This window comes from Protopterus annectens, chromosome 3.part0 (assembly GCF_019279795.1).
Source record: "Protopterus annectens isolate FY-2018-M chromosome 3.part0, PAN1.0, whole genome shotgun sequence".
In the NCBI taxonomy this organism is placed as follows: Eukaryota; Metazoa; Chordata; order Ceratodontiformes; family Protopteridae; genus Protopterus; species Protopterus annectens.
In genome coordinates this window covers 11,958,586-11,977,236 of record NC_056731.1, presented here as the reverse complement: position 1 = coordinate 11,977,236, position 18,651 = coordinate 11,958,586, and the positions used below count along the sequence as shown (strand labels likewise).

Genomic DNA, 18,651 nt, shown 5'->3' with positions numbered 1-18,651 from the left:
CATCCCAACCTCCAGACTCTACACTAACAGTTTGGAAGATCACATAAATAACCTCAATTTATCTCTCTCCAAGGAAGTTCAGCGGATACTCACAGAAGCCCGCAGACCATCCACCAGAAGGGCTTACTCAGCCAAATGGAAGCGTTTCAGCATTTGGAATACCAACAAGGGTCAAGATTCATCAGTACTGAGCATTCCACTCATTCTGGAGTACTTGGCAGAATTGCTAAATAAGGGACTTTCATACTCTTCCATAAAAATACATGCTTCAGCTAGATACAACACTGACCCACCTGTGTTCTCACATTCTTTGCTAAGGCAATTTCTTAGAGGGATCAAGAATATAAAACCTCCAAGAAAGGCACCAGTACCAGCTTGGGATCTCAATTTTGTGTTAGAAAAATTGACTCTACCTCCCTTCGAGCCAGCAGCTTCAGCGGATTTACAATTTCTGTCCTGGAAGACAGCTTTCCTGCTGGCCATTACCTCAGCTAGAAGGGTTTCAGAATTACAGGCACTAATGGCAATACCACCCTTCATAATCTTCCACCGGGACAGGGTCTCCTTACAAACCAATCCTTCCTTTCTGCCAAAAGTGGTATCTAGGGTCTCTCTAAATCAGGCAATTCACCTGCCTACTTTCTTCCCCAATCCTGAAAACAAAGGGGAAAGACTGTTGCATACTTTGGACATACATAGACAACTTCGCTACTATCTAGACAGAACCAAGATCAGTAGGAAGTCCGATCAGCTATTTGTAGCTTACGCTCCTGGAGTACAGGGAAAAGCAATTTCCAAACAGACAATTTCAAAATGGATTGGACATTGCATCAGATATTGTTATTCCTTCCATGGAAAGAGTGTGCCAGCCAATATCAGACCACACTCTACCAGAGCTACAGCCACCTCCACAGCCTTCTTAAGAGGGGTGCCTACAAAGGATATTCTAGAAGCTGCTACATGGAGCTCCGTGCATACATTTTCCAAACACTACAACCTCCCTTTATTTTCCAGATCCAGAGCAGGCTTTGCTTTGGCAGTCCTGCAGGGATTGCTAGCTACACCATCCTTTTCCTAGAGCATACCACCTCCCCCAGCTAAGCTATGGTATTCAACCCATATGTTATGACTGCAGTTGCATTCTTGAAGGACATAGTACAGTTTTGTACCTACCATAAATGTAGATGTCCGATAGATATGCAACTGCAGTCGGGTTTTCCCTCCCTCCTTCCTTTCTATGCCTTGGGTCCACTCCTCTCCCTGTTATTCTTAGCTGGGGATATCTGTTATGGTGTATCTGTTTATTGCTTACTTATTTGTCTGGAAACCTATTTTTGTTTTACAAATTTGATTTTAGCCTTCCTTGGAGGGCACCTGGCATCTGGGGCAAGAAACACTGAAGAAGATGGCGTCGGCTGATGCTTATATACTCCAGCCGCTCTGACGTCGGAGAGAAATGTGACATCAGCCGACGTCGGACCCAGGCTTTGGAATCCGGCCGACCGAGGGCTGCCTGAGGCAGGACAACCCATATGTTATGACTGCAGTTGCATATCTATCGGACATCTACATTTATGGTAGGTACAAAACTGTACTTTTCTCATCATGAGTCTTTAAGTCCATGTTTCACGCTGTTCCAGATGTGTGTGTGTGTAGGGGGGGGGGGGTGTTACACATTAAGTGTTAAGCAGAAAGATTCTCTCAGTAATAATGGAAAGCATTTTACATTTACATTCAGTGGCAGTAACAGTTTCAGGTGATAACGGAGGACAGTGGACATGCCTTGTTGCAGAGCTGTTGCTATGTAAGGGGAAGGGACTTGAGTGTACAGGCTTTGAAAAGAAAGAAATAGCAAAATTACTAAAGCGAAATATTACATGGAGGCAGTAAAGTTAATACATAGGAAGTTATCTTATTCCTAGAAGTGTAGGAAGACACACAGAGTCAAAGCATGAAAAAACAGACTGTTCTAAGAATAGAGAGAAGCTAACACAGATTACAAAAGGAAGGTCAAAATAGGTTTAGCAGGAGGTATACCTATAAAGAACCACAGTAATACACTGTATAGTGCAAAGAGTCAGAACATAGCACTACGCTGCTAAGCACACTGTAAAACCATTACTTGGTAAACATTCATTGAATTAATCAGTACTTCAAATAAACGTGGCCTATACTAATAGAGAATCGGTGTTGAATAGGCACCATTATGAAAAATTCTGTGTAGTCCAAACCAGAATTAGAGAAAGGACGAGAAATATGTCCTTCTAGATCACTGTTGCAGTACTCTTCACCTTAGGGATCTCATGCCAAGAATAGTCCATCTGGCCAGTATACCAAAGGCATGTGTGTGCTGTACATCACATATATGCTCCCCATACAGGATGTAGGACATAAAGGTGACATACAGAAGTAGTTGCCCAGAACTTCTTTGATGCCATTATTAATGCCATCATTGCTTATCGGTCTGAACACCCTTTGCTGTGCTGAATACCTAACCGTCAGATAAGTGCCCTTTTTTTTTCCTTTTTACTATTGGTCATATTTCCCTTTGGTTACCTGGAGTTCATGTCATCCAAGAAGGAAAAATGTCATTGTGGGGGAAGATTCCTATAAGGATTGTCACAGTGTCTTTTTTTTTTTGTTTGGGTGATTCCCACAACCATATGTCCTGTAGTATTTGTAAGGTGTTTGTGCCTAAAATTCTTAGAAGCCAGTTGTCTTTCCTGGACATCTGTCTTGAGAACCAGAGGCTTAAACAGTTAGCCAGTTGTAGCATGGCAGACTCAATTAACCCTGAGGTACTTCTGTTAAGAAAAAGGCCAGACACCTGACTGAATTCTTTGGCTATCCTGGCCTCCACCGGACATCTCTTTAGAAGCAGGCGCTAGCTCTGTAGGCCAACCAGTGTCTAGTTTTGATTCCTGTGCCATGACCCTGTCAGAAGCAGGCATGGATACTTCCTTCTGCACTTACACTGAGGCTTTGCAGGCATCTGCTCCAGACATTGATGGGGAACCACGGTTGATTATCTCAGAGGGTCGTAGTGGGATTCCATAGATTCTGAGCAGGGAAGAGGTTCCTAAGTCTCTTACTGAATCTGGTCAGAGTTCGGAACCTCTGGTGATTGTTAGGGCTGAAATCCCTACTAAGAAAAACAAAAGACTAAACATTCTATTGTATGTTATGACTCTCAAAGGGAATAGCGGGAGTTTACTCAGGGCCTGTTTAATGCCTTGATGGCCCTGAAACCACCCCAAGGGCTTTTTGTGCCTACTTCCCTTTGGACTTCAACTCTTTCCAAAATGCCAAAGGAACCTGATCAGCAGATGAGGATTCAGAGTCAGATGAAGGGTCCCTTATCTCATCTTCCTAGATGCCTTCTCATTTGGCTTATGGCTCTGATGAAGAGAAGACGATTAGTCCTGTGTCTCCTTTCAAGGAGTTGTATTTTGGGGAGATAGTAGCCAGAATTATGGAATACTTTAAGTGGAATTCTTCTCAGGTGTCTGACATCCAGAAGAGGTATTATGAGTTACTTTAGGTGGACACTCCTAAACCTTCTGCAGTGCCTCCTGTGTTGATTGCTTTGTTAGCTACCTTTAAGCTCCCTGTTCAAAAGAAATCTGACAGGTTCTATAAGGTTCGTGAGGACTGACAATTCCTGTTTGTGTCCTGCTGTGATGTCAATCTCCGACAAGCTTTCTTTACCCTCTACCAAACTTTTGCCTTCATTTAAGGATGGTAGGGCCATGGACTGGCATTTAGGACCATTAGTTACCACATCTGCACGACCAGATATGCTCTGGCCTTGCTTGTCAGGTTATTTCTGACCTCCCTGATTCTGTAGGAAAGTCTTCTGCTCTGTTTTGGGCTTTACCTCTCAGGTGGCTCAACAGTCTTATCAGGTGCAGCAATGATGTTGCTGATGCCATTTCCAGAACTGCTGCCTTTGGGTCTGTCATGAAACATTACTCTTGGCTTTGTCTACAGTCACTACCTGAAGACATTAAGGCAAAGTTTCTGGATGCTCCTTTGGATAATAAAAATCTCTTTGGCACTGCTGCTGCTACATTTGTCTCCCCAAGAAAAAGGGCAAAGCTTTGCAGGACTGTAAACTTATTTTTGTGTCCCCTAGTTCTGGATAAACTATCCTGCTAGGTCTGCCTTTGCTTGCAGACAGCCTAGTCAGGCCACTAAAGGCAGGAAGAGTGCTAGGCAACTCCTCCTGGAAAGTCTTCTCAGGCTCCTGTGTCCCAGAGGCTTGCTTCTCTTTGATATTTTGCCCACCCCAACCCTCAGCCAGATTTCCCTTGTCCCTTTGGCTCTCCCTTAGTCTTCCAAACTGGCAACTCATAATTTCAGATTCTTAGGTTCTGTCCATTATCCGTCAATGTTACCTCATGGTGTGGAAGTCTCTCCCAGCTGAGGGCTACCTGCAAGCCAGATAACCCAAATGTAATGACTGCAACAGTGAATACACTCCAACATCTACATTTATGGTAAGTGTACACAATTGTACTTTTTCTGCTTTGCCCTATGGCCTCTCTACTGCTCCAAGGGTATTCACAAAATGTCTGCCTCCTGTGATTGACTTTTGCAGGCTCCAAGGCATTCAGATTTTTCCTTATTTAGATGACCTGTTAATTCAGGCACCTTATCCCTGTTACAGGCTCTGGAGTTTGCCATATCTTTCCTTCAAAGTCTGGAGTTTCACTATCGACATCCAAAAGACTGTCCTGACTTCCTCTCAGAATCTTGTGTATCTGGGCTGCAAGATTCTGATAGTGCCATTGTTGGCATTTCTTTTTCCTCGAAAGGTCTTGTCCTTGACAGTTTTCTTTCAGTTTCTTCTTCTTCTGCCTGCCATTCCTCCCAGAGCGTTTCTTTGGGCCCTAGGATTAATGGCCTCTCTTCTATTCCAAAGCTCCCTCATGTCAAACTGCATATACAGAAGCTTCAGTGGGACCTCAAGCCAGTTTGGCTAAGGCATTGCCATCCTCTGTATTTCAGAGTGCCTCTGTTTCCTTGTTTCATGTGGGAATTTGAGTGGTGGATTAAGCAACTTGCCCTCAACCCAGGCCTGTCCTTTCAGCCTCTTGATCCTTCTCAAGAACTGATCATGGACGCCTCAGATATGGGATGGGGGGCTTCCTGTGGTCATATGAAAGTTCAAGGTCTCTGTCCTCCCCATCAGAAGTCAGACCATATCGACATCAAGAAGATGAGAGCTCTGATTCTAGCCCTTCAGGCTTTTTACACCATGCTCTCTCCCTGCCTGCTGAAGGTTTACACAGACGGCACCACACTGAACATCATGTCAACAAGTGGAGGCACAAAGACTTACCTTCTCTTAAGGCCTGGAATCTGGCTGTCAGTTATCGGCTAATCCTTTAAGCAATGTACATCCCTTCAGAGCTCAACCTAGTGGCAGACTCTTTGATCATGTCCAAAACACAGGCTCATGAATGGATGCTTCATAGAGATGTTTTTCCAGACATAAATCTACTGAGGAATATCCCACCAATGGACTTTTTGCCTACCCTCTGAACAGCCAGCACCCTCTCTTCTATTCTAGAGTGCCATGCCATCTGGTGATGCCCTTTCTTTTTCTTGGAAGGGGATGTTGCTCTATGCTTCCAAGAGTCCTGTAGAAGAATAAGCTGGACTCCCCCAAAATTTTGCTAGTGAATCCCTTTTGGCCAGGACACCACTGGTTCCTCCTCTCAATGTATTTAGCCAGGGCAATCACAAGTTACCTCACCATTTGGACATCTTCGTTTAGGACAAGGAGTCACTCATCCGCTCTTCAACTGACACTGGGGCTGATAGGGTTTTGATCCCTTTTAGGCACCTTTTCTGAGGACATGCTCCGGGTTTTACAGGAGGCAAGAAAAACCTGCAACCAGAAAGTCATATATGTCCAAATAGAAAAAAAATGATGTCTGGTGCCAGGATCCTTTTTCAGTGGGCATCCCTTTGGTTCTCTCCATGTGAGTTGCTTCAGTCTGGCTTGGCCTATTCTTTTGTAAAGGCCCATTTGTCAGCTATTTCTGCCTGTCTGTCCATGAATCCTTCTTTGGCTTCTCATTTTGAGGTCAGTTTCTTAAAGGTGTCATGCATCACAGGCCTCCAAGGAAGCATATTCCTCCTCCTTGGGACCTTAATTTTGTTTTGTAAAAACTGACCCAGGCTCCTTTGGAGGCTGGTGTTTTAGCTTTGTAACGCTGTACCTGGAAGACTGTCTTGTAGCTTCCTCTTCTGCCCAGAGGGTTTCTGTAACTGTAGGCCCTTATGGCCATTCCACCTTTTTTGTTTGTTTTTCACAGAGAAGGTGTCTCTCTTCATACTAATCCTTCTTTTATGCCCAAGGTTGTTGTTGAGTTGTCCTTAAATCAGGCAGTAAAGTTCCTTTCCTTTTTTCCTTTTCTTCAGGCTACTAGTGAGCGGGTCTTGAATATCAATGGACAGCTCAGGTATTTATTTGTATAAAACTACGGGCATTCTTAATTCTAAGCTAGTATTTGATCTGATGTGTGATCAGTCTTCTTGAACCTGTGGCTTATGGTTTTGCATTCTGAAATGACTGGGCTGTTAGCAAGCTAAAGTTTCCAAACTAGAACTCCTCCTACCCTACCCATAATCCCTCACTTCTCTTAGATACCTCAGATCTTGTTTGCCACGCATCAGCAACACATTGTGGTCTGTTTAGAGCTCCTCAGTGGGTATATTTTTTCTTTTCTTCTAAAGAATGGGGTATGCAAGTTGGGCTTTGATCTGTTCTTTCTTTTCCTTCCTACCCTTCTCCTTAGCTATTTGTATTACTTAACAAACCAAAAAAAAAACCTCTTTAGCTTAATTCTCTATCTTCCCATGTATTCTTTCATCACACCCTCCTCCTTTTCTGATCTTCTTCCAGTATGTCAGAGAAATCTGACAAACCCATAGATTTTAAGAAATGCACTTCCTGTGGCCATAAGATCCCCCTCTTTGATGCCCCCAGGGAGTGTCACTACTGTGTGGGGCTTGCACACCTCGAAGTGGCGTGCTCTATCTGCAAGGCCTTCCTCTCTCTGGTTCTTGCGGATAGAAGGAATAATTTGGTTTTAAAAGGGCTTATTACATCTCCCTCCCCAGCTTTCCCTTCTGTCTCAGGAGGTCAAACCCTGCTAAGAAACCCAAGGAGGCCAGGGACCCTAAGAAACAGTCCCCAGACCCCTCCTAATTTGCTGTTTTGGAGCTTCCCAAAAAGATCTCGAGAACGTCAGTGCCAGAGCCATAGGTGCTGATTACATTCCCTCGGGATGTCTCTCCCAGGCCTTCCTCTGTACCCTCTTCCATCGGGTCCTCTCAGTGCTTGTCAGAGAATGAGGAAATTTCTCATGCGCTGATCAAGATGGGGGTCACTCCAGCTCCATCCCTGACAGGATCCACAAGCAGAGCTTCCCCCTACAAAATAGTATCATCATCTCTGATCCAGTCTGCTGCTTTGAAGCTCCTGGATCTGTCGGTCCCAAGGGCTGAGAAGTGTGGTCTGACAGTTCTCAACTTCAGATCAGACTGCTTCTGTGATTTGCTCAGTGCTGACCTCATTGGGGCTGAGAGCATCTCTGAGATGAAGTGTCAACATAGAGTCCGGTGGCATGACTGTCCCCGTAGTTCTCTGAGTTGTCTCTTCCCCTCGGCGCCTCTGTATTCGACAGCTCTATGCGGACTCCTCCCATGGAGGGCTGCTGAAGACTGGGGATTGTCCTGCTCCTGATCTTTCAGGGCAGGGGAGGCAGTCCCTCAATCTTTGAGGAGGTGGAGAGTGTCCTCTTTGTTCCTAGGAGGTTCCCGGCTTCTACCATAGTGGATCCTCCCCTTCCCACTTCTGGGCTCTGCGTTGGGAGACCTCACTTCTGCCACTGGGGCAGCTGGTTCCTCAGGGCCTCCAGACTCTTCCCCTTGTGGAAGCCCAAGTTTCTTCTGACACCTACCCAGAACACCCCATTGAGGAGGTGCCTCGGAAGAAAAGGTGCAAAAGGAAACACCTAGATTCCTCACCTGACTTCTCCTTTGGAGACATTTTGGAAATCCTTTGTCAGAGAGGTGGCTGTTTGGCTCCAAACCCCACCCCGGATAGGTCAGTGTTCCTGTAGGCCTTCAGGGCCAGCCCATCTACATCCTGGGTGTCTCTCCCTACAGACCCCCTAGTGGACCTTGTGTCTGCAAATGCACGGAAGGAACCAGATGTTGTAAAGTCGATCCTTAAAAGAGCTGACAAAATTTAGTCCCCACTGGACAAAAGGTATTCCAGTAGATGCATGGTAGGTGCGGCGGCCACTAAAACAGCTTTCCCAGGAAAGCTCTACTGTCCAAACTCATAACAGGGAGTCTAGGGGTATGGACAGATTTGGGAAAAAGTTTAAACGTCTTCCACTTTTGCCATCAAAGCAATGAGCTTATCTTGCCCACTTTACGAGACTATGGAGGGACTTGCTTAAGGGACTCTCTAGTGAGAAGGTCTTGCATATTTTGGATTTGCATGGACAATTCAGATATTTATTTGTATAAAACAAAGGCCCTTCTTAAATCTGAGCTAGTATTTGTTTCTTTTCATCCCAGAACATTGTGTTTTGCTATCTGTAAGCAAACCATCTCCTGCTGGACATCTAAGGCCATTTCCTTTTGTTATTCTTTTCATGGCAAATGTCTACTGCCATTAGAGTTCATTCCACTAGGGCTGTTGCTTCTTTTTGTGCTTTCTTCAAGGGTTTGGAAAGCATTTTCCGTGCATATCTTTACCAAGCATTATAAATTGGATATGGTTTCTAGGGCCATCCTGCATGGGTTTGTTGAAGACTTTTCCCAGCCTTCCACTCCTTTTCTTGAGCTTTTGTACTCTCCCTTCTATTAAGAATACTGCAAGAGTGATATAGAAGGACATAGTACAGTTGTGTAAAATCTTACCATAACAGTAGCTCTCCTTCTCTTCACAGTTGCTGTATTCAGTCCATCCCACCTTCCCCTTTTTTTTTTGTGGATGGCTACCCTCCTGGCCAAGACTTCCTCTCTTCCATCTGCATTTTCTCTGTTTGGATGTGCATAGCCTCCTTTTGTCTTATGGAGACTGTTCTCTTCTGGGGCACTTCAGTTCTCGGTAACAGAGTCTGTACATCACCTGTATGCCCTATGTCCTGTACGGGGGACATACGGCACACACAAGATCTAAAGGATTTGGTATACTGGCTGGATGTTGAGCTGTCCTTGGCAGGAGATCCCTAAGGTGAAGAATACTGCAACAGTGAGGAGACTGGCATCTACTCATGGTAAGATTTTACACAATTGTACTTTCTCTGCAAACAATTTGATGGCACCAGGAATTCTTCAAGAGTTAACCGAGGTGTTTAAACCACAGGCTTGGAAGAAAACACCAGGTAGGTATGGGTTTTCTGACTGGATTTCTTTATTTTGTTAATGGATCACGGAGTGGGGCTCAGTCACAGTGATTACTAAGGAGGGGAAAGACCACAGTGTTCCTTTGTGTATAGACCAGTCAGTATTAAGTGATTGCAAACTACTCACAGTACAAACAAAAAAAGATGGTGGCTAGGCTAGTACTAAATTTGATAACCAGTATGGATTTGTATATTAAAGATGGCTTTTGTTTTAAAGGGAGGGTGGTGCAGCAAGAGAAGGATACTTTAGTGGTAGTGAGCCTTAATGTGAAAAAAAGTTTTTGAAGTGCCTAAGTAGCAGTTGTATTTAATGCCAAGTTTCACTGAGATATATATATTTTTGAGTTACAGAATGTGTAGAAGTGCCAAAGGATGGAACAGATTGAGGAGAGCCTGTTTGTCCAAGAGGATGATGCAGTGGTGCAGGATGTGCATTGCTACAGAAAAATCTTTTTTTTTTTTTTGGTGGGGGTGTGTTGATTTACTACCATAAATCTCAAAACTGTATTACAAAAACAATGCTAGTAGTGTGGCTTACAAATTGTTAGGATTAATCATAGTGCTTGTTTGTTTTGTAGGAGAAGTATTAAGATTCACTTGCATATTCTAATACTAAATGCTGAATAACAGCATTTACACTAAAGTAAATGTAAGATACCAAATGAGGAAAGCATCCAGAAGAACTGATGGTTGCTTCACTTTCTGCATTGAAAACTAAAACCTTGTCCAGTTTAGATAAGCTATGTACTACAGCTTTTCTAACACACACAAAAATATACGAAGGCTCAAAACTGACATCCGAGTGAGAATTTGCTCAGAGGAAAATTATGAAACAACAGTCTGCTGCAATTTTTTTTCCAAAAATGCAGCACAACTTTGTCATTAGACACTAAGGTCAAGAGTCTTGGTAATTACTTGCACCATCTGTAGAATAAAAACAATGACCCTGACTCAAGCAGTTATAACTTGTGCTTAATTGGTATAACAGAATATGAGAATTCGCAGCATATGCTTATACATTTACCCTCTATTCTTGCTGTTTTCTGAAAATAAAAGTATGTCAAAGTGATGCCCACTTTTCTAGACATTTTATACCATGCGTGACCTTCACAATCATCAGGCCCAAACAGCATAATACTGCAAATTTCTGGTCCTCATCACAAAAAGAAAATATATAATTTTGCAAGATGCTAATAAGGTGAAGAAAATGCTATTGAAACAAGCATCCATTTTCAGCTTATTTTTGCAGGGATTAGAAAATTATTGTTTTCATTAAGTGAGTAACACACATTTACTTTACTGGCTACATTCAAATTGTAGTTCAAGGATGCTATTTTTCAGTTCTGGGACCCAAATGAACTGAAGGCCTTGGATTTATATCAATAATTAGGATTTCCCCTTGGGACTCTAGGCTTTGCTATTTGCAAGCTATGAAAATTTGCCATATATATATATATATATTTTTTTTAATTGGTGTCACTAAATATTAAGTGTTAATCACCTCATTAACTTTTTTTTTAATTGCTACACTACATGAATGTAACTACAAAATATTCATGATGTTGACTATGATACAGGGAACCTTTGGTGTTGAATTTTACTACTATATAATCTATTTCAAGTACTGGACATTTACAACTGTAAATATGTGTATAAAGCTGATAAAGCTGCAGGATAATAGTTCAATGCTTACTATGGCTTTGTGTAAGTTTTTCAGTATTTGTTTCAGATTTGTTGACTGTAGTTTATTTCAGTTACAACCAAGCTGTTAGATGAGCTCTACAACTCCATAAGATGTAAATGCTATAATCTGTGGTACGGCTACTAGACAATCTATGTTAATGAAATATTATCTGTCTATCCATTATATACTAGATGAGTGAAGGTATAAAAATATATAGCATCCAGGCTGTGTCAGTCCCTAATCCTAACACCAACACAGTGACTCTCAATCCCCTTACCACATGGTGGGTTGGTAAGCTGCAAGCCCACCCATCACCAACGAGATTGTGGTTGTGTGTGTCCTGCTATGCCCTACTTTCCCCAGAGGATGGACATGCCTGTCCAAGACACTAAGTGAACTTAGGTATCATAGTCCCTAGTCAGGGCTTTTAATCACCCTGCATTCGCAGCACTGACTGCAAGGTACAATTACTTTTGGTTAAAGAAATAAAAAAGAATGGAAGAATAGCTTGAGTGATGCATCTTATAACTGTAGATTAGACCAGTGTATCTTGAGGTCATCTGTAAATTAGACCAGAAGGGTGGACACTGCATTTGGCTTATTTCCATAGACAATGATTCTTACTGAAACATCTCTGTGAGTTGTACTTTTTTTTAGAGCTAACTCATTTCCTTCTGGGAATGGTGTCAAAGCTGTCCTTAAACCAGTACAATTAATTTTTTCCTGGGGATCACCTTATATGTGCATCACTGGACCAACTAAGAATGGTACATAAGTTTAGTAGGACAGACTAACCTTTTGTCTGCTTTGCTCTGTCCATCTAGGTTGACTGCAGTGCTCATATTTTCTTTTCATTTATTGGCCAACCTTCCCTTTTTGTAAGAATGCAGACACTGCTTTATCAATTGACACTTATCAAGTCCTACTGCATGTGAGTGATTCCTGGATTAAGGCATGTGTTGCTTTCCTCAGTGCTGCAGGACTCCACCTTTGAACCCTTTTTCATCTGCTTGGGCTGTCATCTCTCTGGCATGCACTTAAATACTGTTTGCAGGGATCAGGTATTCTTTGGCACCTCACTGCTTCAGGGCTTTGCCTCTGAACCATTTTCATTTGGGAACTTCCCAAATGACCACTGCACAGAGTTTCACAAAGTACTACATAAATAGGTATGCACATGTCTACCTGCCCTCTCAGGTGGGATTACCTTGCTGCTCTTCCACTTGTCTTCAGGAGGGAAGGGTGTGTCCCTGAAAGTCTGGCACACTTGTATCCTTCTTGCCTCAATTTCAGTGGGTGACAGGCCACAGGACTGGCTGCGCAGGTCTATGAAAAACGGAAGAATTTGGCTGTGTTCTCTTAGAAAAAGTGACCCATTACAGAGGGATCCTCTCAAAGATCAACTCTTAGGACAAGTATGCACATGTCTGTTATTTTCTATAGGACTGAAAAACTTCTTTCCCTTATGTTATACAGTTTTCATTTGAGTCAGACTTAGAACCTTATTTCCTTTTTTTATTTTAACAGAGTGATGGTGTGCAGCAAACAGTTTACCTTGCTCAGCGTTACTGCCATGAAGCTATTCGACACCTAAGTAAACTGCGTCCTTCAATGGAGAAGAATGCTCTCCTTCAACTCACAGAGATTGTGCTTACACGAGATAAATGAAACATGGCATTCACTGTGATAACTGGTTAAACTAGACTGTGCCAATAATGTATGCTGTGCAGACCACTGTCTGGGTTTTGCTCACCCTGAGCTAGACCTCTATTTGAGTTTCCAAGTACAGCAAAACAGCAGCACTGTTCAACAAGACAAGATTTTTTTTTATATGTGAATTCTGGAAGAGACTGTACTACTTTATTCTGCTGTGGCAGACTTGTTTACATTTCTGAATCATCAACCACTCTACAGAATAAAAGAATTTAAATGTAAAGTTTTTCAAGCATTCGTTTTCTTTTATATGGTATAGCTCAAATTCTTTTTGTCAAGCATCACAGTACTTAGCTTTTACACAGGAGAATGATTTATTATAAAAGACTGTACATACATTAACAGGTTATATACAAATAAAAGATTTGTTTTCAGTAAAAGTACAGCTAAGTTACCCTACTGCACTTCTGAATTACCGTAAAGCAGGTTGCATACTAAAAATTAACATGTTCACTGCAATGCCTAGTTTGTTGTGTTATAACAGATTTTTACTGTCAACAGTTCTACATTTATGAATTGAAGTGTTTCAGCAACAGAGTCAGTAAAGTCAAATTATAAGGCCATTGCAAAGAAGCATACAGCTTCTTACAATAATAAATTACCCAAAGATGCACTACATTCAGCTAGGCTGAGGAACCATTCTATGTAAGGCAGAACAAGAAAACACTTTCTAGCCTTGGTCACATCAACCATGAGTGCTAAGACTGCAGACATGAAGCCCGAATGCTATATAAATACCATTTTGGCAATATGTTACATTTCTTGTGGAATGCAATGTAGAAAGTGTTACAATAGTAGTTTGCACTTGGAATATGACTGAACAGAACTTCAGCATATTTTTGTGGTCCACATGTATCTCCTCACACAAGTAAAATTTTGTACAGCATATGTTTCTGAATTTTAATGAATGAGAAAAGGTTAATGTACAATCCAAATTCACATCCTTGACATTGCAGCACAACTGTTTTAAAAAAATGTCAGACATTAACCAAAAATAAAATCAAGATCAAATTAGGAATGCAGAAGTCTTTGGTGGGACAGTCTCAGTTTTTTTCCTTAAAAATTTTACAGACTGGCATATATCTACAGTATATAGCAGTGGGAATTCACATCAACATCCCATATGTCCTTTATATTAGCAACCCAGCAAAGAATATTGAATGGCATGTAGTTAATAAGAAATATAATTTAGTATGCAAACCTACTCCTAAAATGCACTGGGTATAGAGAACAATTAACCAAAAAAGTCAACCATTGCCATTATACATAAAATGCCTTTTACAGACAGGACATATAGTTAATAGATTTGAATGTTGACTGCTTACAGCAAATACTCTTACACACTGGAAGCATTTTGGATTAAAAAAGTAAAGTTTAATACATTAATTTTATATGCATGCTATAAACACATTTAATTAAAAAAATAAGCAAAGATTTTAACGTAACAGATCAGCATTTTTGCTTGAACCCTTTAACCAGATTTAATAAACATATTAAACTAACATAGTGTTAGCATGCTTCAGTGGGAAACATATGGCACAACCCAAAACATAATTCATAAAAAAATTTGATCTTCGTTACATAACTGGCTGGTGAAATGCAACTGGGGGTCAGGGGATGTGCGCTGACAGTAGTCAATACCTATTAAAAGTACTGCGTTAAAAAAAACTTCCAAGACTTTCTTTACAAATGGCAGTATTTAATCTTACCATGAATGTGGTGCTTGTTTTGTTATTTGACCTCCAAGCTACACGTACTAACCATTATGAAGACTTGTGTAAATGTTTCAGTGTCTATTTTATCCAAACTTTTATAAATTAGTTTATGAATCCCCCTTTCTGGGCAACTTGTTGACTTGGTATGACTAAATGAAATTCCATTTTTTCATATCTTTTACTATAAAGATTAAGGGTACATTTTTAATCGGCATAGTGCATTACTCCTTCCACATAATTTCCTGGGAACAATCCTGTTACTCCGTTGCTGACACCTTCATACCAACCATCATCATTCTTCTTTATCACATATATAATGGCACCTTCCATAAAAGATAGTTCATCCTCTTTATCCTTTGTATAGTCATATATTGCAACAACTGTAGGGAAGGAAAAGAAAAAAAAACGTATCAGGAATATGCGAGAAGCAGAGGTTGTAAAGCAAAATTAGAATTTAAGTGTTGTACTGCTTACAAAATGATTTTAAAGTTAGCTTATTACTTGGGAGCTAAAGATTATCTAGTATGTTTGGTGATATCACTCCAGTAATACACTACCAGTACTATGATAAAAACCACAAAGAATAAGAAGTATTTGTATGTTTTATGAGTCAGTGTGTACATGCTGGAAATTATACTTCATCTAAGATACGTACTTTAGTTACATTTATATTTTTTACACATGGAAATGACATTAAAATAAATGATCACATCATCCAACAATACCATTGTCACCCTTGTGTTTTCAGGGTAGATTTTGGCCTTTATCACAACTGTTATTAAAGGGACAAATAAACTTGCTTTTGCCAAAGCAAGAGCACTTCCCATCAAACTACAGGTTGAAACAACATGGCCACATGATGTAGAGGGATAAAGCCCTTATTGCAGCCCAGATAACTCGTGTTCAGCTAATGGCACAGGTGCCGCAGGGCAAATTGGGAAAGGATGGCTGAGTAGCCAAAGCTGACACTATTATATCCTGATGGATGAAAACAGCTTGGCTTGCTGCACTGCAGGTTTATTTGCCAGCAGCTTGAGGAGCCTTGTGTCAAGAGGCTGCTCAATAGCAGAAGTGGACATGCACCTCCATAACAGTTATAGCTGAGCTGTCAGACTGTACAGGAGGTGGGGTTAAAATAGTCCACAGGATCCACAGATTGGGTTCCCTCCCTAATAGTAAATGTCCAGGTAAGATCACTGTTGCAGTAATCCTAACCATCAGAGAACACCTAACTTCCAGAGTTTTGCACCCTTCCCCCTCCTAGCCCAGGTGGTCACCCTCCTCCCCGAAATATCAGCACAGTACGAGTATACAGACATTTGCCTGCACCATGTTTAGTTCCATCTTGCCCAAGGGTAAGTTTCTCCATGGCTGTCCAGCCCCACAGCCAAATTATTGGCAAAAAGTAGGTCCTGCCACAACCAGTCTCCTGCTTTTGTTGCCATACAGGCATGGCAACCCTCCAAATTCTGGCACACATGAATCTATCTGGGAGAGGGAAGAGAAACAGCAACCACCCCAGCCATCTGATGCCAAGTAAAGAAAAAGTAGAGTAGAAAATATTGCAACAGTGACCCTACTCAAATTCTGCTAATATGGCAAGTTCTTTAAAGTACACTGCATTCTTCTTTTAGATCACTTAAACAGTACCAAAAATCAGTGGAAATATTCAGAAAGCTATTAGTTGTTTGATGGTTCGCTAATGTTTGGATGCACGGTGAAAGAGACCCTGCAAGATGAACATGGCAAAGCTTGCCCTGTTTCTGGATGCAATGCTCAATCTACAATAGTCACCCCTCTTTTACAGTGGTGGCTATAGACAAGTAACAAAATGAAACTGCACAAGTCAGCCAACAATTGCCTGTTTAGAGTCTGGTTTCCCTTGCATCTAAACTGAAAATACGCAAATAGATGTACTTTTTGTTTTTGGTTCTACCTGGCTAGTATCTCAGTTGGATAAGCACAATGAAGAAATTACAGCTGTGCAAGTAAACTTATTATAACAGCAGAAGTTTGAATGATCACTGCTGCAACAGTTGTAACTATATGGGATACAACCTGCACAGGATAGAACAGCCTGCCACGTTTCAAAGCTTCAAGGGCACCTTCCATATGCTCAAACCCTGAATCAGCTTAAGCTGATCTGAAGGGGAAAAAAAAAGTTTAGGTGCCAAATAAGAGAGGCCTGAAAAGATCAATGTTGGGGGGTTATATATTCACCATAACATTTATTTTTTTATTATTTTACATTTGTTTACCAAGACAGTCTGACTGGGCATGAATCCCATTTTCAGCGTAGGCCTGAGGAGAAAAGCTCCAGAAAGGTTAGTACACTAAATGAAATACACATTATTAAACTACAGTACAAAAGAAAGAAAAGAGCTGTTTTATGTTAATACAGTAAAATAAGCATAGAATAAGTATACAATATAAAACAACAGTATGTGAAAAATATACAATACCATTCTAGGGCATTTCATTCAGCTATATGGTTACATTCATACAATGGTAAATTCAATAAACACAAGTTTCATTATAGAAAATATAAAGAAGCTGTTGTAAGCTTCTACAGTAAGATCAACACAGATTACTGTATAATATACAAATATTTTCCATTATGGGAAGCTACCCAGAATCTGAACAACTGCATATCCAAGACCTGTTTAAATGGGACCGGAGGATTTTTTTTTTTCAAGTTATTTTTGTTTTCTGTGGTCCTAATATCTAGGGGGGTGGCATTCCATGTTTCTGCAACAGAAGTAGAGCAGAAGGAGTCCCTAGAGCTTTTTGCTTTTGGTTATGTCAACCAGTGCTTTGTTGGTGGACCTTAGTAGACGTTCCTTAGTATATTCAGTAGGCCATGTAGTGCAGGAACTTTACCGGGATTATATAGGATGTGGTGGACTATTGTAAGTTCGTCGTATGTGAGCAGGTTAGGCAATTCTAGCCAGGATAATTGCCTGATTGCTAGACAGTGATGTGTAGTGAAGGGACAGTCAGTTGCAAATTTAGCTATTTTATTGTAGCAAGTGTTTAGTTTCCTTAAATATGCTTTGTTTAGATCGATGAGTATGGGAGAGGCATAGAGAAGTGTGGAGAATAGGTGGGTTCTTGCAGTAGCAGCTTTACTGTTGTTGGTGAGATACGTTTTACATCTATATAAGGTTCTAAGATGTTCATCGTGCATACAGCTGCAGTCATAACAGATGGGTTCTCCTGTTGTCAGGCGGGTCCTCGGTCGGCCGAATTCCAAAGTCTAGGTCCGGCGTCGGTTGTCGTCGCTTTTTCCCTGACGTCAGTGCGACAGGGGTAGAAAGGAACCAGCCGACGCCATTTTCTTCAGTCTTTCTTACCGCGCGGTGCCCGAAGCAGAAGCAGTTTGCAAGTGCCGGTCGGCCAGCTCCTGAGATTACGAAAATTTGGAATCCGAAGTCTTCTTAAAAGCTATGTACCCCGTTGGGGAAATTTTTCTTGCCTCAGACCGATGTCAGACAAAGTTAATAATTGTATTTCTGGTGGGAAGCAAATACCGCATAAGGATTTCCATTCCCTCTGTATACCTTGTTTAGGCCCAGACCACGACGTCTCGGTCTGTCGCTTTTGTGCTACATTCAACAAACGCACTATTAAGCGTCGGGCGGAGTTCGCCCAGCATTATTTTGGGAAAGCATTTAACTATATTATGTCATCAGATACTCCGACTCTGGTTTTGTCTAAAAAACGCAAAGATAAGGACCGACACACGAGGTCCGCGGCCTCTACCGACACCACACCAAAGCCGACTACACGTGGTCCGGTTCTCAGCGAGGCGCCTACGCAGCCCCTGACTACCGACGACACTTCTTTGACGGTGTCTCCTGTGCCCGAGGTCGCAGGCTCCTCGGCCCACACCCAGACTACAGATACCGAAGCCACTCTTGGCGTTGAAACTCAGAATGTGGACAGGTCCACCTCCACTCAAGGTGTCTTCAGACCTTCCTCTTCTTTCTCCATCAAGGCTTTCACTAAGTCTAAAGCAACCATGCACTCTAAGAGACCAGCTACACAGGGCCCATCTCCAGGCCCCATGCCTAAGAAACAGATGCTTAAAATGGCTGAGGAT

At 41.7% G+C, this 18,651-nt stretch overlaps 1 protein-coding gene across 1 annotated transcript in view; it reads left to right on the top strand.

Moving 5' to 3' along the window:
* PDSS1 (decaprenyl diphosphate synthase subunit 1) overlaps nt 1-13,823 on the top strand; it is a 1,043,091-nt gene extending 1,029,268 nt beyond the window's left edge. Inside the window, exon 11 of the mRNA XM_044064551.1 lies at nt 12,649-13,823. Coding sequence (XP_043920486.1) covers nt 12,649-12,789 — 141 coding nt within the window. The 3' untranslated portion in view covers nt 12,790-13,823. The remainder of the gene's footprint in view (nt 1-12,648) is intronic.
* Nucleotides 13,824-18,651: the final 4,828 nt, after the last annotated feature.